The sequence below is a fragment of the Salmo salar genome, chromosome 14 (assembly GCF_965601325.2).
Source record: "Salmo salar chromosome 14, fSalSal1, whole genome shotgun sequence".
Classification (NCBI taxonomy): domain Eukaryota; kingdom Metazoa; phylum Chordata; class Actinopteri; order Salmoniformes; family Salmonidae; genus Salmo; species Salmo salar.
In genome coordinates this window covers 58,631,450-58,654,336 of record NC_138304.1, presented here as the reverse complement: position 1 = coordinate 58,654,336, position 22,887 = coordinate 58,631,450, and the positions used below count along the sequence as shown (strand labels likewise).

General features: G+C 45.3%; 1 protein-coding gene across 1 annotated transcript; it reads right to left on the bottom strand.

Annotated features, from left to right (window-relative positions):
• Window positions 1-10,158: 10,158 nt before the first annotated feature.
• LOC106595329 (chemokine XC receptor 1-like) lies at window positions 10,159-22,072 on the bottom strand. The gene is made up of 3 exons (XM_014186705.3): window positions 21,793-22,072; window positions 15,412-15,662; window positions 10,159-13,320 (listed from the first exon to the last, which is right to left on the bottom strand). Exons 1-3 carry the CDS (start codon window positions 21,817-21,819, stop codon window positions 12,306-12,308), a joined length of 1,293 nt encoding a protein of 430 aa, XP_014042180.2. The 5' UTR covers window positions 21,820-22,072; the 3' UTR covers window positions 10,159-12,305.
• Window positions 22,073-22,887: the final 815 nt, after the last annotated feature.

Here is a 22,887-nt window from a genome sequence, read left to right as displayed (position 1 = left end):
AGGTTACAGACTGCATGATGTTCCTCATTTAGAGAGCTGTTAATCTGTTCTAGGGTGGAGGGGACAGACTGCATGTTGTTCCTCATTTAGAGAGCTGTTAACCTGTTCTAGAGAGGAGGGGACAGACTGCATGTCGTTCCTCATTTACAGAGCTGTTAACCTGTTCTAGAGAGGAGGGGACAGACTGCATGTTGATCCTCATTTAGAGAGCTGTTAACCTGTTCTAGGGTGGAGGGGACAGACTGCATGTTGTTCCTCATTTAGAGCTGTTAACCTGTTCTAGGGTGGAGGGGACAGACTGCATGTTGTTCCTCATTTAGAGAGCTGTTAAAACCTGTTCTAGAGAGGAGGGGACAGACTGCATGTTGTTCCTCATTTAGAGAGCTTTTAACCTTTTCTAGAGAGGGGACAGAATGCATGTTCCTCATTTAGAGAGATGTTAACCTGTTCTAGGGTGTAGGGGACAGACTGCATGTTGTTCCTCATTTAGAGAGCTGTTAACCTGTTCTAGAGAGGATGGGACAGACTGCATGTTGTTCCTCATTTAAAGAGATGTTAACCTGTTCTAGGGTGGAGGGGACAGACTGCATGTTGTTCCTCATTTAGAGAGCTGTTAACCTGTTCTAGAGAGGAGGGGACAGACTGCATGTTGTTCCTCATTTAGAGAGCTGTTAACCTGTTCTAGGTTGGAGGGGACAGACTGCATGTTGTTCCTCATTTAGAGAGCTGTTAACCTGTTCTAGGGTGGAGGGGACAGACTGCATGTTGTTCCTCATTTAGAGAGCTGTTAACCTGTTCTAGAGAGGAGGGGACAGACTGCATGTTGTTCCTCATTTAGAGAGCTGTTAACCTGTTCTAGAGAGGAGGGGACAGACTGCATGTTGTTCCTCATTTAGAGAGCTGTTAACCTGTTCTAGGGTGGAGGGGACAGACTGCATGTTGTTCCTCATTTAGAGAGCTGTTAACCTGTTCTAGGGTGGAGGGGACAGACAGCATGTTGTTCCTCATTTAGAGAGCTGTTAACCTGTTCTAGGGTGGAGGGGACAGACTGCATGTTGTTCCTCATGTATCGCTGTTAACCTGTTCTAGAGAGGAGGGGACAGACTGCATGTTGTTCCTCATTTAGAGAGCTGTTAACCTGTTCTAGAGAGGAGGGGACAGACTTCATGTTGATCCTCATTTAGAGAGCTGTTAACCTGTTCTAGGGTGGAGGGGACAGACTGCATGTTGTTCCTCATTTAGAGAGCTGTTAACCTGTTCTAGGGTAGAGGGGACAGACTGCATGTTGATCCTCATTTAGAGAGCTGTTAACATGTTCTAGGGTGGAGTGGACAGACTGCATGTTGTTCCTCATTTAAAGAGCTGTTAACCTGTTCTAGGGTGGAGGGGACAGACTGCATGTTGTTCCTCATTTAGAGAGCTGTTAACCTGTTCTAGAGAGGAGGGGACAGACTGCATGTTGTTCCTCATTTAGAGAGCTTTTAACCTTTTCTAGAGAGGGGACAGAATGCATGTTCCTCATTTAGAGAGCTGTTAACCTGTTCTAGGGTGTAGGGGACAGACTGCATGTTGTACCTCATTTAGAGAGCTGTTAACCTGTTCTAGAGAGGATGGGACAGACTGCATGTTGTTCCTCATTTAAAGAGATGTTAACCTGTTCTAGGGTGTAGGGGACAGACTGCATGTTGTTCCTCATTTAGAGAGCTGTTAACCTGTTTTAGAGAGGAGGGGACAGACTGCATGTTGTTCCTTATTTAGAGAGCCGTTAACCTGTTCGTTCCTCATTTAGAGAGCTGTTAATCTGTTCTAGAGAGGAGGGGACAGACTGCATGTTGTTCCTCATTTAGAGAGCTGTTAATTTGTTCTAGAGAGGAGGGGACAGACAGCATGTTGTTCCTCATTTAAAGAGCTGTTAACCTGTTCTAGGGTGGAGGTTACAGACTGCATGATGTTCCTCATTTAGAGAGCTGTTAATCTGTTCTAGGGTGGAGGGGACAGACTGCATGTTGTTCCTCATTTAGAGAGCTGTTAACCTGTTCTAGGGTGGAGGGGACAGACTGCATGTTGTTCCTCATTTAGAGAGCTGTTAACCTGTTCTAGAGAGGAGGGGACAGACTGCACGTTGTTCCTCATTTAGAGAGCTGTTAACCTGTTCTAGAGAGGAGGGGACAGACTGCATGTCGTTCCTCATTTACAGAGCTGTTAACCTGTTCTAGAGAGGAGGGGAGAGACTGCATGTTGATCCTCATTTAGAGAGCTGTTAACCTGTTCTAGGGTGGAGGGGACAGACTGCATGTTCCTCATTTAGAGAGCTGTTAACCTGTTCTAGGTTGGAGGGGACAGACTGCATGTTGTTCCTCATTTAGAGAGCTGTTAACCTGTTTTAGAGAGGAGGGGACAGACTGCATGTTGTTCCTTATTTAGAGAGCCGTTAACCTGTTCGTTCCTCATTTAGAGAGCTGTTAATCTGTTCTAGAGAGGATGGGACAGACTGCATGTTGTTCCTCATTTAAAGAGATGTTAACCTGTTCTAGGGTGGAGGGGACAGACTGCATGTTGTTCCTCATTTAGAGAGCTGTTAACCTGTTCTAGAGAGGAGGGGACAGACTGCATGTTGTTCCTCATTTAGAGAGCTGTTAACCTGTTCTAGGGTGGAGGGGACAGACTGCATGTTGTTCCTCATTTAGAGAGCTGTTAACCTGTTCTAGAGAGGAGGGGACAGACTGCATGTTGTTCCTCATTTAGAGAGCTTTTAACCTTTTCTAGAGAGGGGACAGACTGCATGTTCCTCATTTAGAGAGCTGTTAACCTGTTCTAGGGTGTAGGGGACAGACTGCATGTTGTTCCTCATTTAGAGAGCTGTTAACCTGTTCTAGAGAGGATGGGACAGACTGCATGTTGTTCCTCATTTAAAGAGATGTTAACCTGTTCTAGGGTGGAGGGGACAGACTGCATGTTGTTCCTCATTTAGAGAGCTGTTAACCTGTTCTAGAGAGGAGGGGACAGACTGCATGTTGTTCCTCATTTAGAGAGCTGTTAACCTGTTCTAGGGTGGAGGGGACAGACTGCATGTTGTTCCTCATTTAGAGAGCTGTTAACCTGTTCTAGAGAGGAGGGGACAGACTGCATGTTGTTCCTCATTTAGAGAGCTGTTAACCTGTTCTAGGTTGGAGGGGACAGACTGCATGTTGTTCCTCATTTAGAGAGCTGTTAACCTGTTTTAGAGAAGAGGGGACAGACTGCATGTTGTTCCTTATTTAGAGAGCCGTTAACCTGTTCGTTCCTCATTTAGAGAGCTGTTAATCTGTTCTAGAGAGGAGGGGACAGACTGCATGTTGTTCCTCATTTATAGAGCTGTTAATTTGTTCTAGAGAGGAGGGGACAGACAGCATGTTGTTCCTCATTTAAAGAGCTGTTAACCTGTTCTAGGGTGGAGGTTACAGACTGCATGATGTTCCTCATTTAGAGAGCTGTTAATCTGTTCTAGGGTGGAGGGGACAGACTGCATGTTGTTCCTCATTTAGAGAGCTGTTAACCTGTTCTAGAGAGGAGGGGACAGACTGCATGTCGCTCCTCATTTACAGAGCTGTTAACCTGTTCTAGAGAGGAGGGGACAGACTGCATGTTCCTCATTTAGAGAGATGTTAACCTGTTCTAGGGTGTAGGGGACAGACTGCATGTTGTTCCTCATTTAGAGAGCTGTTAACCTGTTCTAGAGAGGATGGGACAGACTGCATGTTGTTCCTCATTTAAAGAGATGTTAACCTGTTCTAGGGTGGAGGGGACAGACTGCATGTTGTTCCTCATTTAGAGAGCTGTTAACCTGTTCTAGAGAGGAGGGGACAGACTGCATGTTGTTCCTCATTTAGAGAGCTGTTAACCTGTTCTAGGTTGGAGGGGACAGACTGCATGTTGTTCCTCATTTAGAGAGCTGTTAACCTGTTCTAGGGTGGAGGGGACAGACTGCATGTTGTTCCTCATTTAGAGAGCTGTTAACCTGTTCTAGAGAGGAGGGGACAGACTGCATGTTGTTCCTCATTTAGAGAGCTGTTAACCTGTTCTAGAGAGGAGGGGACAGACTGCATGTTGTTCCTCATTTAGAGAGCTGTTAACCTGTTCTAGGGTGGAGGGGACAGACTGCATGTTGTTCCTCATTTAGAGAGCTGTTAACCTGTTCTAGGGTGGAGGGGACAGACAGCATGTTGTTCCTCATTTAGAGAGCTGTTAACCTGTTCTAGGGTGGAGGGGACAGACTGCATGTTGTTCCTCATATATCGCTGTTAACCTGTTCTAGAGAGGAGGGGACAGACTGCATGTTGTTCCTCATTTAGAGAGCTTTTAACCTTTTCTAGAGAGGGGACAGAATGCATGTTCCTCATTTAGAGAGCTGTTAACCTGTTCTAGGGTGTAGGGGACAGACTGCATGTTGTACCTCATTTAGAGAGCTGTTAACCTGTTCTAGAGAGGATGGGACAGACTGCATGTTGTTCCTCATTTAAAGAGATGTTAACCTGTTCTAGGGTGTAGGGGACAGACTGCATGTTGTTCCTCATTTAGAGAGCTGTTAACCTGTTTTAGAGAGGAGGGGACAGACTGCATGTTGTTCCTTATTTAGAGAGCCGTTAACCTGTTCGTTCCTCATTTAGAGAGCTGTTAATCTGTTCTAGAGAGGAGGGGACAGACTGCATGTTGTTCCTCATTTAGAGAGCTGTTAATTTGTTCTAGAGAGGAGGGGACAGACAGCATGTTGTTCCTCATTTAAAGAGCTGTTAACCTGTTCTAGGGTGGAGGTTACAGACTGCATGATGTTCCTCATTTAGAGAGCTGTTAATCTGTTCTAGGGTGGAGGGGACAGACTGCATGTTGTTCCTCATTTAGAGAGCTGTTAACCTGTTCTAGGGTGGAGGGGACAGACTGCATGTTGTTCCTCATTTAGAGAGCTGTTAACCTGTTCTAGAGAGGAGGGGACAGACTGCACGTTGTTCCTCATTTAGAGAGCTGTTAACCTGTTCTAGAGAGGAGGGGACAGACTGCATGTCGTTCCTCATTTACAGAGCTGTTAACCTGTTCTAGAGAGGAGGGGAGAGACTGCATGTTGATCCTCATTTAGAGAGCTGTTAACCTGTTCTAGGGTGGAGGGGGACAGACTGCATGTTCCTCATTTAGAGAGCTGTTAACCTGTTCTAGGTTGGAGGGGACAGACTGCATGTTGTTCCTCATTTAGAGAGCTGTTAACCTGTTTTAGAGAGGAGGGGACAGACTGCATGTTGTTCCTTATTTAGAGAGCCGTTAACCTGTTCGTTCCTCATTTAGAGAGCTGTTAATCTGTTCTAGAGAGGAGGGGACAGACTGCATGTTGTTCCTCATTTAGAGAGCTGTTAATTTGTTCTAGAGAGGAGGGGACAGACAGCATGTTGTTCCTCATTTAAAGAGCTGTTAACCTGTTCTAGGGTGGTTACAGACTGCATGATGTTCCTCATTTAGAGAGCTGTTAATCTGTTCTAGAGAGGAGGGTACAGACTGCATGTTGTTCCTCATTTAGAGAGCTGTTAACCTGTTCTAGGGTGGAGGGGACAGACAGCATGTTGTTCCTCATTTAGAGAGCTGTTAACCTCTTCTAGGGTGGAGGGGACAGACTGCATGTTGTTCCTCATTTAGAGAGCTGTTAACCTGTTCTAGGGAGGAGGGGACAGACTGCATGTTGTTCCTCATTTAGAGAGCTGTTAACCTGTTCTAGAGAGGATGGGACAGACTGCATGTTGTTCCTCATTTAGAGAGCTGTTAATCTGTTCTAGGGTGGAGGGGACAGACTGCATGTTGCTCCTCATTTAGAGAGCTGTTAACCTGTTCTAGAGAGGAGGGGACAGACTGCATGTTGTTCCTCATTTAGAGAGCTGTTAACCTGTTCTAGGGTGGAGGGGACAGACTGCATGTTGATCCTCATTTAGAGAGCTGTTAACCTGTTCTAGGGTGGAGGGGACAGACTGCATGTTGTTCCTCATTTAAAGAGCTGTTAACCTGTTCTAGGGTGGAGGGGACAGACTGCATGTTGTTCCTCATTTAGAGAGCTGTTAACCTGTTCTAGAGAGGAGGGGACAGACTGCATGTTGTTCCTCATTTAGAGAGCTTTTAACCTTTTCTAGAGAGGGGACAGACTGCATGTTCCTCATTTAGAGAGCTGTTAACCTGTTCTAGGGTGTAGGGGACAGACTGCATGTTGTTCCTCATTTAGAGAGCTGTTAACCTGTTCTAGAGAGGATGGGACAGACTGCATGTTGTTCCTCATTTAAAGAGATGTTAACCTGTTCTAGGGTGGAGGGGACAGACTGCATGTTGTTCCTCATTTAGAGAGCTGTTAACCTGTTCTAGAGAGGAGGGGACAGACTGCATGTTGTTCCTCATTTAGAGAGCTGTTAACCTGTTCTAGGGTGGAGGGGACAGACTGCATGTTGTTCCTCATTTAGAGAGCTGTTAACCTGTTCTAGAGAGGAGGGGACAGACTGCATGTTGTTCCTCATTTAGAGAGCTGTTAACCTGTTCTAGGTTGGAGGGGACAGACTGCATGTTGTTCCTCATTTAGAGAGCTGTTAACCTGTTTTAGAGAAGAGGGGACAGACTGCATGTTGTTCCTCATTTAAAGAGCTGTTAACCTGTTCTAGGGTGGAGGTTACAGACTGCATGATGTTCCTCATTTAGAGAGCTGTTAATCTGTTCTAGGGTGGAGGGGACAGACTGCATGTTGTTCCTCATTTAGAGAGCTGTTAACCTGTTCTAGAGAGGAGGGGACAGACTGCATGTCGCTCCTCATTTACAGAGCTGTTAACCTGTTCTAGAGAGGAGGGGACAGACTGCATGTTGATCCTCATTTAGAGAGCTGTTAACCTGTTCTAGGGTGGAGGGGACAGACTGCATGTTGTTCCTCATTTAGAGCTGTTAACCTGTTCTAGGGTGGAGGGGACAGACTGCATGTTGTTCCTCATTTAGAGAGCTGTTAAAACCTGTTCTAGAGAGGAGGGGACAGACTGCATGTTGTTCCTCATTTAGAGAGCTTTTAACCTTTTCTAGAGAGGGGACAGAATGCATGTTCCTCATTTAGAGAGATGTTAACCTGTTCTAGGGTGTAGGGGACAGACTGCATGTTGTTCCTCATTTAGAGAGCTGTTAACCTGTTCTAGAGAGGATGGGACAGACTGCATGTTGTTCCTCATTTAAAGAGATGTTAACCTGTTCTAGGGTGGAGGGGACAGACTGCATGTTGTTCCTCATTTAGAGAGCTGTTAACCTGTTCTAGAGAGGAGGGGACAGACTGCATGTTGTTCCTCATTTAGAGAGCTGTTAACCTGTTCTAGGTTGGAGGGGACAGACTGCATGTTGTTCCTCATTTAGAGAGCTGTTAACCTGTTCTAGGGTGGAGGGGACAGACTGCATGTTGTTCCTCATTTAGAGAGCTGTTAACCTGTTCTAGAGAGGAGGGGACAGACTGCATGTTGTTCCTCATTTAGAGAGCTGTTAACCTGTTCTAGAGAGGAGGGGACAGACTGCATGTTGTTCCTCATTTAGAGAGCTGTTAACCTGTTCTAGGGTGGAGGGGACAGACTGCATGTTGTTCCTCATTTAGAGAGCTGTTAACCTGTTCTAGGGTGGAGGGGACAGACAGCATGTTGTTCCTCATTTAGAGAGCTGTTAACCTGTTCTAGGGTGGAGGGGACAGACTGCATGTTGTTCCTCATTTATCGCTGTTAACCTGTTCTAGAGAGGAGGGGACAGACTGCATGTTGTTCCTCATTTAGAGAGCTGTTAACCTGTTCTAGAGAGGAGGGGACAGACTTCATGTTGATCCTCATTTAGAGAGCTGTTAACCTGTTCTAGGGTGGAGGGGACAGACTGCATGTTGTTCCTCATTTAGAGAGCTGTTAACCTGTTCTAGGGTAGAGGGGACAGACTGCATGTTGATCCTCATTTAGAGAGCTGTTAACATGTTCTAGGGTGGAGTGGACAGACTGCATGTTGTTCCTCATTTAAAGAGCTGTTAACCTGTTCTAGGGTGGAGGGGACAGACTGCATGTTGTTCCTCATTTAGAGAGCTGTTAACCTGTTCTAGAGAGGAGGGGACAGACTGCATGTTGTTCCTCATTTAGAGAGCTTTTAACCTTTTCTAGAGAGGGGACAGAATGCATGTTCCTCATTTAGAGAGCTGTTAACCTGTTCTAGGGTGTAGGGGACAGACTGCATGTTGTACCTCATTTAGAGAGCTGTTAACCTGTTCTAGAGAGGATGGGACAGACTGCATGTTGTTCCTCATTTAAAGAGATGTTAACCTGTTCTAGGGTGTAGGGGACAGACGGCATGTTGTTCCTCATTTAGAGAGCTGTTAACCTGTTTTAGAGAGGAGGGGACAGACTGCATGTTGTTCCTTATTTAGAGAGCCGTTAACCTGTTCGTTCCTCATTTAGAGAGCTGTTAATCTGTTCTAGAGAGGAGGGGACAGACTGCATGTTGTTCCTCATTTAGAGAGCTGTTAATTTGTTCTAGAGAGGAGGGGACAGACAGCATGTTGTTCCTCATTTAAAGAGCTGTTAACCTGTTCTAGGGTGGAGGTTACAGACTGCATGATGTTCCTCATTTAGAGAGCTGTTAATCTGTTCTAGGGTGGAGGGGACAGACTGCATGTTGTTCCTCATTTAGAGAGCTGTTAACCTGTTCTAGGGTGGAGGGGACAGACTGCATGTTGTTCCTCATTTAGAGAGCTGTTAACCTGTTCTAGAGAGGAGGGGACAGACTGCACGTTGTTCCTCATTTAGAGAGCTGTTAACCTGTTCTAGAGAGGAGGGGACAGACTGCATGTCGTTCCTCATTTACAGAGCTGTTAACCTGTTCTAGAGAGGAGGGGAGAGACTGCATGTTGATCCTCATTTAGAGAGCTGTTAACCTGTTCTAGGGTGGAGGGGACAGACTGCATGTTCCTCATTTAGAGAGCTGTTAACCTGTTCTAGGTTGGAGGGGACAGACTGCATGTTGTTCCTCATTTAGAGAGCTGTTAACCTGTTTTAGAGAGGAGGGGACAGACTGCATGTTGTTCCTTATTTAGAGAGCCGTTAACCTGTTCGTTCCTCATTTAGAGAGCTGTTAATCTGTTCTAGAGAGGAGGGGACAGACTGCATGTTGTTCCTCATTTAGAGAGCTGTTAATTTGTTCTAGAGAGGAGGGGACAGACAGCATGTTGTTCCTCATTTAAAGAGCTGTTAACCTGTTCTAGGGTGGTTACAGACTGCATGATGTTCCTCATTTAGAGAGCTGTTAATCTGTTCTAGAGAGGAGGGTACATACAGACTGCATGTTGTTCCTCATTTAGAGAGCTGTTAACCTGTTTTAGAGAGGAGGGGACAGACTGCATGTTGTTCCTTATTTAGAGAGCCGTTAACCTGTTCGTTCCTCATTTAGAGAGCTGTTAATCTGTTCTAGAGAGGAGGGGACAGACTGCATGTTGTTCCTCATTTAGAGAGCTGTTAATTTGTTCTAGAGAGGAGGGGACAGACAGCATGTTGTTCCTCATTTAAAGAGCTGTTAACCTGTTCTAGGGTGGTTACAGACTGCATGATGTTCCTCATTTAGAGAGCTGTTAATCTGTTCTAGAGAGGAGGGTACAGACTGCATGTTGTTCCTCATTTAGAGAGCTGTTAACCTGTTCTAGGGTGGAGGGGACAGACAGCATGTTGTTCCTCATTTAGAGAGCTGTTAACCTCTTCTAGGGTGGAGGGGACAGACTGCATGTTGTTCCTCATTTAGAGAGCTGTTAACCTGTTCTAGGGTGGAGGGGACAGACTGCATGTTGTTCCTCATTTAGAGAGCTGTTAACCTGTTCTAGAGAGGATGGGACAGACTGCATGTTGTTCCTCATTTAGAGAGCTGTTAACCTGTTCTAGGTTGGAGGGGACAGACTGCATGTTGTTCCTCATTTAGAGAGCTGTTAACCTGTTCTAGGGTGGAGGGGACAGACTGCATGTTGTTCCTCATTTAGAGAGCTGTTAACCTGTTCTAGAGAGGAGGGGACAGACTGCATGTTGTTCCTCATTTTCACCTCAGTTTCAAATTTAGTCAAATTATCAAAGTTTTAATAATTGTGATATACTGGACAGTTTAGACATTTTCCATCAATGTTAAAACAAATCAATACTTTATTCAGAAGACTTAAAAACATTAAACAATATTTCAATATTTACACAATTAAAATCTGACCTTGAAAAATATATGCTGATTATATAAACCTACAGTATGGCAACACAATGGCTGGTGTGTTTACAGACATATTCAATCTCTCTCTATCCCAGTCTGCTTTCCCCACATGCTTCAAGATGGCCACCATTGTTCCTGTACCCAAGAAAGCAAAGGTAACTGAACGTAATGACTATCGCCCCGTAGCACTCACTTCTGTCATCATGAAGTGCTTTGAGAGACAAGTCAAGGATCATATCACCTCCACCCTACCTGACACCCTAGACCCACTCCAATTTGCTTACCGCCCCAATAGGTCCACAGACGACGCAGTCACCATCGCACTGCACACTGCCCTATCCCATCTGGACAAAAATAATATCTGTATGTTAGAATGCTGTTCATTGACTACAGCTCAGCATTCGACACCATTGTACCCTCCAAACACGTCATTAAGCTCGAGGCCCTGGGTCTCAACCCCGCGCTGTGCAACTGGGTCCTGGACTTTCTGACAGGCCGCCCCCAGGTGGTGAAGGTAGGAAACAACACCTCTACTTCGCTGATCCTCAACACTGGGGCCCCACAAGGGTGTGTGCTCAACGATCTCCTGTACTCCCTGTTCACCCTTGGCCATGCACGCCTCCAACTCAATCATCAAGTTTGTAGACAACACAACAGTAGTGGGCTTGATAACCAACAACGACGAGACGGCCTACAGGGAGGAGGTGAGGGCCCTCGGAGTGTGGTGTCAGGAAAATAACCTCTCCCCCAACGTCAACAAAACAAAGGAGATGATCGTGGACTTCAGGAAACAGCAGAGGGAGCACGCCCCTATCCACATCGATGGACAGCAGTGGAGCTTAAATCTGCCCAACGTATCACCGGGGGCAAACTACCTGCCCTCCAGGACACCTACACCACCCGATGTCACAGGAAGGCCAAAAAGATCATCAAGGACAACAACCACCCGAGCCACTGCCTGTTCACCCCGCTATCATCCAGAAGGCGAGGTCAGTACAGGTGCATCAAAGCGGGGACCGAGAGACTGAAAAGGCCATCAGACTGTTAAACAGCCATCACTAGCACATTAGAGAATGCTGCCTATGTACATAGACTAGAAATCACTGGCCACTTTAAGGAATGGAACACTAGTCACTTTAATAATGTTTACATATTTTTGCTTTACTCAACTCATATGTATATACTGTATTCTATTCTACTGCTTTACTCATCTCATGTGTATATACTGTATTCTATCCTACTGCTTTACTCATCTCATATGTATCAACTGTATTCTATTCTACTGCTTTACTCATCTCATATGTATATACTGTATTCTATCCTACTGCTTTACTCATCTCATGTGTATCTACTGTATTCTATTCTACTGCTTTGCTCATCTCATGTGTATCTACTGTATTCTATTCTACTGCTTTACTCGTTTCATATGTATATACTGTATTCTATTCTACTGTATTTTAGTCTATGCCGCTCTGACATTGCTCATCCTAATATTTAAATATTCCTTAATTCCATTATTTTACTTTGAGGTTGTGCGTGTGTGTTGTGTGTGTTGTTGTGAATTGTTAGATATTACTGCACAATTGGAGCTAGAAACACAAGCATTTCGCTACACCCACAATAACATCTGCTAATCACGTGTATGTGACAAATACAATTTGATTTGGCTTACAGCAATCAAAATACAACAATCACAATTTAATTTGCTTCTAAACCTGGTATGAAACGTGGTATTAAATGGATTTGATATAAACACCTCAAATAGTCTTGAGGAATGCAATCATTATCTGCAAATGGATAATATGAATGGAAAATAGACCCAGTGAATGGCTCAAGGTAACATGAAGTAAATAATACTACAATAAAATATCTAGTATGAAAGTGTAAGGCTCCAGGTAACATGAAGTAAATAATACTACAATATCTAGTATGAAAGTGTAAGGCTCCAGGTATGACGAAGTAAAGAATACTACAATATCTAGTATGAAAGTGACTCCTTCCCCCTGGACTGTGAGTCAGTCTCCTACTTCTGTACAGACCACTGCTATTGTTGGTGTTTACAGTGCTGCTATTTAAAGTGAGAACTCCTCCCCACTGGACTGTGATGTCATTCTGCTGCTCCTGTACAGAACACTGCTATTGTTGGTGTTGTTATTGACAACGGTAACACCGTGACAACAACCCTTCAACATTCTCTTCAGGTGGTTCCGGAACTTGACCCCAACGAACACGTAGAACAGTGGGTTGAGACAGCAGTAGGAGAACGCCAGCAGCCTGGTCGCATAGAAGGAGTAGTCCAACGTATTGCTGGTGCCACACTCCTCCCATGGTGTTGAGGATGACGCAACACTGTCAACACCGCCGCCATCTTGACTCTTATACACCAGCGTCCTGAGGAAGATAACCACGTTGTACGGCGCCCAGCCCACAAAGAAAACAAGGACCAGGCCCAAGACCAGCCTGGCTGTTCTCTGACTCCTACTGTCTCCTCCGCTCCTCTGGCGTCTAACCCTAACCCTGGGCCTCAGGAGGCGGACTACAATCTGACTGTAACAGACACACACCACTAATAATGTCACTATGAACAGGATGTTTTGCTGGTAGACCCCCCACAGCCTCCAGCTGACATCTGCAACCTCACAGTACCGCTGTTCACCACTAGGGGCGGGAGAGTCACTAGGCCCATCAGGGTTGTTATGGTCCAGAAGGTCTTTAAGGTCGTTAGAATCAGTGATGATGAGCTTGGTAAAGATGAGAGCTGGCATAGCAGCTAACAGACTGACGGTCCAGACGACCAATGATACGACAGCGCTCCAGGTGCCCTGAGAGCGGGAGGGGCCTGACACCAGGCGCGACAGGGGGCGGAGCACGGCCAGGTAACGATGCAGCGTCATTAGGATGAGGAAGATGCCACTGCTGTAGTAGCCAGCATAGAATAGGAAGCTGACTGCCTTACAGGTGAGGTCACCGTAGCTCCAGCCACTCAGGTGATAGGAGACCCAGAAGGGAAGGCCGCAGGTGAACACCAGGTCAGACAACGCCAGGTTCATCATGAACGCATTTGTCATTGACCGAAGATGCTCGTACCTGGGAGAGAAGCAGAGACACACAACACCGTTTTAAACACAACACCGTTTTAAACACAACACCGTTTTAAACACAACTGTTTTAAACGCAACACAACACTGTTTTAAACACAACACTGTTTTAAACACCCTGTAACCCTAATGAAGACTACAGTAATAGTTCTACCCTGTAACCCTGATGACTACAGTAATAGTTCTACCCTGTAACTCTGATGAAGACTACAGTAATAGTTCTACCCTAATGAAGACTACAGTAATAGTCCTACCCTGTAACCCTGATGAAGACTACAGTAATAGTTCTACCCTGATGAAGACTACAGTAATAGTTCTACCCTGTAACCCTGATGAAGACTACAGTAATAGTTCTACCCTGTAACCCTGATGAAGACTACAGTAATAGTCCTACCCTGTAACCCTGATGAAGACTACAGTAATAGTTCTACCCTGTAACCCTGATGAAGACTACAGTAATAGTTCTACCCTGATGAAGACTACAGTAATAGTCCTACCCTGATGAAGACTACAGTAATAGTTCTACCCTGATGAAGACTACAGTAATAGTTCTACCCTGTAACCCTGATGAAGCCTACAGTAATAGTGCTATCCTGTAACCCTGATGAAGACTACAGTAATAGTCTACCCTGTAACCCTGATGAAGACTACAGTAGGGTCTACCCTGTAACCCTGATGAAGGCTACAGTAATAGTCCTACCCTGCAACCCTGATGAAGACTACAGTAATAGTGCTACCCTGTAACCCTGATGAAGACTACAGTAATAGTTCTACCCTGTAACTCTGATGAAGACTACAGTAATAGTTCTACCCTGTAACCCTGATGAAGACTACAGTAATAGTTCTACCCTGTAACCCTGATGAAGACTACAGTTATAGTTCTACCCTGATGAAGACTACAGTTATAGTTCTACCCTGATGAAGACTACAGTTATAGTTCTACCCTGATGAAGACTACAGTAATAGTTCTACCCTGATGAAGACTACAGTAATAGTTCTACCCTGTAACCCTGATGAAGACTACAGTAATAGGTCTACCCTGTAACTCTGAAGACTACAGTAATAGTTATGGTTTAAACTAGGCTCTTCAACCCTGTTCCTGGAGAGATACCCTCCTGTAGGTTTTAACTCTGACCCTGTTCCTGGAGAGATACCCTCCTGGAGGTTTTAACTCTGACCCTGTTCCTGGAGAGATACCCTCCTGGAGGTTTTAACTCTGACCCAGTTCCTGGAGAGATACCCTCCTGGAGGTTTTAACTCTGACCCTGTTCCTGGAGAGATACCCTCCTGGAGGTTTTAACTCCGACCCTGTTCCTGGAGAGAGACCCTCCTGGAGGTTTTAACTCCGACCCTGTTCCTGGAGAGAGACCCTCCTGGAGGTTTTAACTCCGACCCTGTTCCTGGAGGTTTTCACTCCAACCCCAGTTGTAACTAACCTGATTCAGTTTATCAACCAGCTAATTATTAGAATCAGGTGTGCTACAGCAGGGTTGGAGTGAAAACCTCCAGGATGGTAGTTCTTCAGGAACTGGGTTAGAGCTCCCTGAACTAGGCTATAAGGCAGTGAGGAAGACTCCACTCCTTCATATAACACAGACCACTGAGGAAGACTCCACTCCTTCAGATAACACAGACCACTGAGGAAGACTCCACTCCTTCAGATAACACAGACCACTGAGGAAGACTCCACTCCTCCACACAGACCACTGAGGAAGACTCCACTCCTCCACACAGACCACTGAGGAAGACCCCACTCCTCCACACAGACCACTGAGGAAGACCCCACTCCTCCACACAGACCACTGAGGAAGACTCCACTCCTCCACACAGACCACTGAGGAAGACTCCACTCCTCCACACAGACCACTGAGGAAGGCTCCACTCCTCCAGGTAACACAGACCACTGAGGAAGACTCTACTCCTCCACACAGACCGTTAAGACCAGTACAAAATTTCCTCCATCCTTAGACTGTCACTAGTTACCTCGCTCTCTCCGAACAAGATGCATAACAAGAGCAGCAAGCCAAGTTAAAATGAGGAAAATATTCCTTATCTGTTTCTCATCATCAGACTGTCCTACCTGGCCAGAATCACCAGCACCAGCAGGTTACCCACAAGGCTTAGCACAATGACCACGGAGAGGACCATGGGTGTGACGAGGGCTCCGAACCAGACCACGTCTGTCTTGGAACAGAGTTCATCCCCGTACTCTTCGTCAAAGTCGCCGCTGCCGTAGAAATCACTGGTGGCATTGGTTCCATTGCTGTATTTGGGGTTAGTATGTCTCCATCCTTCCTCTACAGTGCTATACAGGTTCCCTGTAGGAAACAGCTGAGATTCAACAAGTCTTAATGAGTGAGATTCCTATGAGGGGAAATAGGTTCAACTATACCCAGCAACAATGATAGCATGAAATACTAATAAATATACCATTATACACTGCTCCAAAAAAAAAGGGAACACTTAAACAACACAATGCAACTCCAAATCAATCACACTTCTGTGAAATCAAACTGTCCACTTAGGAAGCAACACTGATTGACAATAAAGATTATTTCATTCATTCAGATCTAGGATGTGTTATTTTAGTGCTCCCTTTATTTTTTTGAGCAGTATATTTGACCTACAATGGTATCAGTTCCTGTTTTACTAGCTCCTAGTCTGAGTCAGTCAATCTGGGTTAGTCGTCAATCTGAGTCAGTCGTCTTCCCTGTGGCTCAGTTGGTAGCGCATGGTGTTTGCAACGCCAGCATGGTGTGTGCAATGCCAGGGTTGTGGGTTCGATTCCCACGGGGGGCGAGTACAATTTTTTTTTTTTTTTATGTATGCATTCACTATTGTAAATTTCTCTGGATAAGAGCGTCTGCTAAATGACTAAAATGTAAACAATTTATCTCCATGAGCTGCACAATCATATCTGTGATAAGGTGTTACAAGCTGAAGTGAACAGCAATCATGTTAAAATATAATGAACGAAAATAGAAATGCAACAGTTTCAAAGAGTTTACTGAGTTACAGTTCATATTAGGGACGCAACTTTCACTGGGGATATGGGGGGTCAAGTCCCACATTCTGAAATTGCATTTTTGTCCCCCACCCAGTTTTATCATTGCAATGTGATCCAAAAGGTGGCAACGGTGTGCTTTAGGACCATGCGGACACCTCTGACACCGCGGACACCTCCGAAGGCTGTTTAGAGTGTTCAGCCGGCTGAGTTTATGACTACCCCGGACACCACAGAGCGTGCTGACATGGTGTGTGTAGGCAAAGCTTCTGGAAGGCTGTCTGGACCAGCATGGGAGAGTTGAGCTTAGTTCAGTGTGTATGTGGTGCACTCTGTCACCGAGTTGTAAAAGCAAGCAGAGGAGAAACTGGCTACTCTTTAATTGACTGATGTAGCTGGCAAGGTAACTGCTGTTTAACTTAACAGAAAAAAAACTACTGTTTATTCGCAGTGCTGAGCTAGTATTGTAACAGACATGTACAGTAACGTAAGCTAATGTTTCATCCCATCTCGACAAAGGTGAATGAATAAGCTGTGCTAGCTAATAATAGCTACCACAGCCAGGTCAGCTCTAGCCTCTAGTTATCGGTCAGAAAGTAATAATATCCACCTCTATTTAACAGCTGTTGTTTGTATGAAAAATAATTTCTAGCCTTTGTTTGTCCCGTTTTAGAAGTAAATTAACTTTGCAAGCTTGCGCCAGTTGATGTACCGTTAGAGAAAGAGCTGGCCAAAAGTTGGCTAATCAAACTAGACCTGACTCAAACTAACCTGATTCACACTAGACCTGAATCACACTAGACCTGAATCACACTAGACCTGAATCACACTTGACCTGAATCACACTAGACCTGAATCACACTAGACCTGAATCACACTAGACCTGAATCAAACATGAAACCATCAGCAAAACGATTGAAGATAGATATTCTGACGTTTCTTCAGTGCAATGTGAGTTTTATTAGTCATTATGTCAATGTAACGTTATTGATCTGTCAGTTTCCCTAGCTAATTCCCTACTTTTCACACTGAGTTGGTAGAGCATGGTGCACACTCAGTTGGTAGAGCATGGTGTTTGCAACGCCAGGGTTGTGGGTTCGATTCCCACGGGGGGCCAGTACAAACAAAAAAAATGCCTGAAATGTATGCATTCGCCACTGTAAGTCGCTCTGGATAAGAGTGTCTGCTAACCTGTTGGGGATAGGGGGCAGTATTTGCACGGCTGGATAAAAAACGTACCCGATTTAATCTGGTTACTACACCTGCCCAGTAACTAGAATATGCATATAATTATTGGCTTTGGATAGAAAACACCCTAAAGTTTCTAAAACTGTTTGAATGGTGTCTGTGAGTATAACAGAACTCCTATGGCAGGCCAAAACCTGAGAAGATTTCAAGCAGGAAGTGGCCTGTCTGAGAAGTAGTGTTTCATCTTGGCTCTTTTTATTGAAGACTCAGGATCTGTGCAATAACGTGACACTTCCTACGTCGTCCATAGGGTCTCAGAGCCCGGGAAAACGTTGAACGATATCGAGGCAGGCTCTGGCTGAAACACTTTATCGCTTTTGGCAAGTGGCCACTCAAAGTACTATGGGCTTAGGCGCGTGCCCGCTTCGACCGAATGGTTTCTTTTCCTTTGTCTGTTTATCTAAACGCAGATTCCCGGTCGGAATATTATCGCTTTTTTATGAGAAAAAATTGCATAAAAATTGATTTTAAACAGCGGTTGACATGCTTCGAAGTACGGTAATGGAATATTTAGAATTCTTTTGTCACGAATTGCGCCATGCTCGTCACCCTTATTTAGCCTTTAGGATAGTGTCTAGAACGCACGAACAAAACGCCGCTGTTTGGATATAACGATGGATTATTTTGGACCAAACCAACATTTGTTATTGAAGTAGAAGTCCTGGGAGTGCATTCTGACGAAGACAACAAAGGTAAGAACATTTTTCTTATAGTAAATCTGACTTTGATGAGTGCTAAACCTGCTGGGTGTCTAAATAGCTAGCCCTGTGATGCCGGGCTATCTACTGAGAATATTGCAAAATGTGCTTTCACCGAAAAGCTATTTTAAAATCGGACATATCGAGTGCATAGAGGAGTTCTGTATCTATAATTCTTAAAATAATTGTTATGCTTTTTGTGAAACGTTTATCGTGAGTAATTTAGTAAATTCACCGGCAGTGTTCGGTGGGAATGCTAGTCACATGCTAGTCACATGCTAATGTAAAAAGATGGTTTTTGATATAAATATGAACTTGATTGAACAAAACATGCATGTATTGTATAACATAATGTCCTAGGGTTGTCATCTGATGAAGATCATCAAAGGTTAGTGCTACATTTAGCTGTGGTTTGGGTTTATGTGACATTATATGCTAGCTTGAAAAATGGGTGTCTGATTATTTCTGGCTGGGTAGTCTGCTGACATAATCTAATGTTTTGCTTTCGTTGTAAAGCCTTTTTGAAATCGGACAGTGTGGTTAGATTAACGAGAGTCTTATCTTTAAAATGGTGTAAAATAGTCATATTTTTGAAAAATTGAAGTAATAGCATATCTAAGGATTTGAATAAAGCGCCACAGGATTCAACTGGCTGTTGAGTAGGTGGGACGCAACCGCAGTCCCACCCACTACCACAAGAACTGGTCCAAACCAACTGCAGTCCTACCCACTACCTCAAGACCTGGTCCAACCGCAGTCCCACCGACTACCTCAAGAACTGGTCCAACCGCAGTCCTACCCACTACCTCAAGAACTGGTCCAAACCAACTGCAGTCCTACACACTACCTCAAGAACTGGTCCAAACCAACTGCAGTCCTACCCACTACCTCAAGAACTGGTCCAACCGCAGTCCCACCCACTACCTCAAGAACTGGTCCAACCGCAGTCCCACCCACTACCTCAAGAACTGGTCCAACCGCAGTCCCACCCACTACCTCAAGAACTGGTCCAACCGCAGTCCCACCCACTACCTTAAGAACTAGTCCAACCCAACCGCAGTCCCACCCACTACCTCAAGAACTGGTCCAACCCAACCGCACTCCCACCCACTACCTCAAGAACTGGTCCAACCGCAGTCCTACCCACAACCTCAAGAACTGGTCCAACCCAACCGCAGTCCCACCCACTACCTCAAGAACTGGTCCAAACCAACCGCAGTCCCACCCACTACCTCAAGACCTGGTCCAACCACAGGCCTACCCACTACCTCAAGAACTGGCCCAACCCAACCGCAGTCCTACCCACTACCTCAAGAACTGGTCCAACCGCAGTCCTACCCACAACCTCAAGAACTGGTCCAACCCAACCGCAGTCCCACCCACTACCTCAAGAACTGGTCCAACCGCAGTCCCACCCACAACCTCAAGAACTGGTCCAACCGCAGTCCCACCCACTACCTCAAGAACGGGTCCAAACCAATCGCAGTCCCACCCACTACCTCAAGAACTGGTCCAACCGCAGTCCTGCCCACTACCTCAAGAACTGGTCCAAACCAACCGCAGTCCCACCCACTACCTCAAGAACTGGTCCAAACCAATCGCAGTCCTACCCACTACCTCAAGAACTGGTCCAAACCAACTGCAGTCCTGTCCACTATCTCAAGAACTGGTCCAAACCAACCACAGTCCCGCAATGTTATTTTAGGTGTATGTGATGCAGCTCGCCTACCAGCCATGGTGTCCGCTATTTTGCACCCTATAGGCAATATCAAATGCACAAAAATAACTTCAGAAATAGGTTAAATTACCAGAGATTCTCACATGGCCTTTATATTGTATTACTGGGTTATATCAGCCACTATGCTAGATGTAGTTTGAAGAGAGCAGAGTTGGAGAGACTTGCACTTCATCTTCAGCTATTTTTATAGCCTACCTTTCAGGAGTGGGAAGATTTTCAAAAGGAGAAATATGGGTGATCAATATTTAGCCCTATTTCTAGGTAATGTAGTAAACTATAGCCTAACCATAGGCCTATTTAGGAAGTCCATTTCCTTGGAAAGATAACAGCCTCATGCTTCTCTGCCCATGCATAGGCTATAGCCCACTCTATTTAATAGACACCACACGAGCACCTGATCTCACAGGTATGGCTACTGAACTGGAAGCAGCAAGAATGATGATGCAACGTTTTGGCTAGGCCAAAAGGGTATAGTCTACCTTTTAGGAGGACGATTTGCAGGCAGAGACAAATAAATGGGTAATCAATACATATTGAAAATGAAAAGGCTCAACGCTCGCTCACCATAGTAGCCTAACCTATGTGCATGTTATGCCTTTGTAACAGTGTAGGTTCCGTCCCTCTCTTCGCCCCAACCTGGGCTTGAACCAGGGACCCTTGCACACATCAACAACTGACGCCCACGAAGCATTGTTACCCATCGCGCCACAAAAGCTGCAGCCCTTGCAACGCAAGGGGAAACCCTACTTCAGGTCTCAGAGCGAGTGATGTCACCGATTGAAAAGCTATTAGCGCACACCACCGCTAACTACTAGCCATTTCACATCGGTTACACCTTTTCCTTTTCATTGATGATTAAGTTGCTGGATATTGGTGGGAACTGGAACACACTGTCGTACACGTCGATCCAGAGCATCCCAAGCATGCTCAATGGGTGACATGTCTGGTGAGTATGCAGTTCATGGAAGAACTGGGACATCTTCAGCTTCCAGGAATTGTTTACAGATCCTTCTGACCTGGGGCCGTGCATTATCATGCTGAAACATGAGGTGATGGCAGTGGATGAATGGCACGACAATGGGCCTCAGGATCTCATCACGGCATCTCTGTGTATTCAAATTGCCATCAATAAAATGTAATTGTGTTTGTTGTCGGGAGCTTATGCCTGCCCACACCATAACCCCACCGTTACCATGGGGCACTCTGTTTACAATGCTGACATCAGGAAACATCTCGCCCACACGACACCATACACGTGGCCTGCGGTTGTGTGGCCGGTTGGACGTACTGCCTAATTCTCTAAAACCACGTTGGAGGTGGCTTATGGTAATGAAATTAACTTTCAGTTCTCTGGCAACAGCTCCGGTGGACATTCCTGCAGTCAGCATGCCAATTGCACACTCCATCAACTTGAGGCATCTGTGGCATTGTGTTGTGTGACCAAACTGCACATTTTAGTTGCCTTTTATTGTCCACAGCACAAGGTGCACCTGTGTAATTATCATGCTGTTTAATCAGCTTCTTGATATGCCACAACCGTCAGATGGATGGATTATCTTGGCAAAGGAGAAATGCTCACTAACAGGGATGTTAACACATTTGTGCAAAAAAATTGAGAGATATAAACTTTTTGTACGTATGGAACATTTCTGGGATCTTTAATTTCAGCTCATGAAACATGAGACCAACACTTTACATGTCACATTTATATTTTTGTTCAGTATATTTTTGTTCAGTATATATTAGATATAAAATGTATATCGCTCCTCCTACCTCCATGTTGACTCCTTCAGCATCCATCTCCCTGTAGAGGTATGTAGTCCCAGCAGGACAGGACTAGGTGGTGAGACCTTGGAACACGGAGACCTTGGAACACGGAGACCTTGGAACACGGAGACCTTGGAACACGGAGACCCTGGAACACGGAGACCTTGGAACAGGAAGACCCTGGAACACGGAGACCCTGGAACACAGAGACCCTGGTTGTTGCTAAGTGACTACAGATGAGGATGACTGATCTGATTTAGTCTACCTGTCTCAGATACCTACTCTGACTGACTGCAATACTAGACCCTAAGGAAAGACCAATGGCACCCTATTCCCTTTATGGTACACTACTTTATATAGTGTACTATGGGGGCTCTGGTCAAAAGTAGTGCACCATATAGACCGTTGAGACGCACCAAGTATGGAAGTTGGCCCTGAAATCTGTTCCTCATAGAAACAGTTTGGAAGTTGCACCTGAAATCCAACTGCAGGTTTCTGTTCCTCAGAGAAACAGATGAGACCATAGGTATGACTCGTCACAAATGGCACTCTATTCCCTTTAAAGGGCACTACTTTTAACCAGGCCCACATGGGCTCCCGAGTGGCACAGCGGTCTAAGGCACTGCATCTCAGTGCTAGAGGCGTCACTACAGACTCTGGTTCGATTCCAGGCTGAATCACAGTGGTCTAAGGCACTGTATCTCAGTGCTAGAGGCATCACTACAGACCTTGGTTCGATTCCAGGCTGAATCACAGCGGTCTAAGGCACTGTATCTCAGTGCTAGAGGCATCACTACAGACCTTGGTTCGATTCCAGGCTGTATCACAAACGAACGTGATTGGGAGTCCCCCAGCGTTGTCTGGGTTAGGTTTTGGCTGGGGTAGGCCGTCATTGTTAAATAAGAATTTGTTCTTAACTGACTTGCCTAGTTGAATAAAGGTTAAATCAATGTACTGTAAAGAGAATAGGGTTTAGGCTGCACACATAGTGTGGAGGTTGGAGCTGAACTCCAAACTAGAACACATGCAGGTATCTGTTCCTCTCAGGTAGAACGGTCCTAACAACTACAGAGGGTTACCAGGAGGATTTGGGAAAGTAAA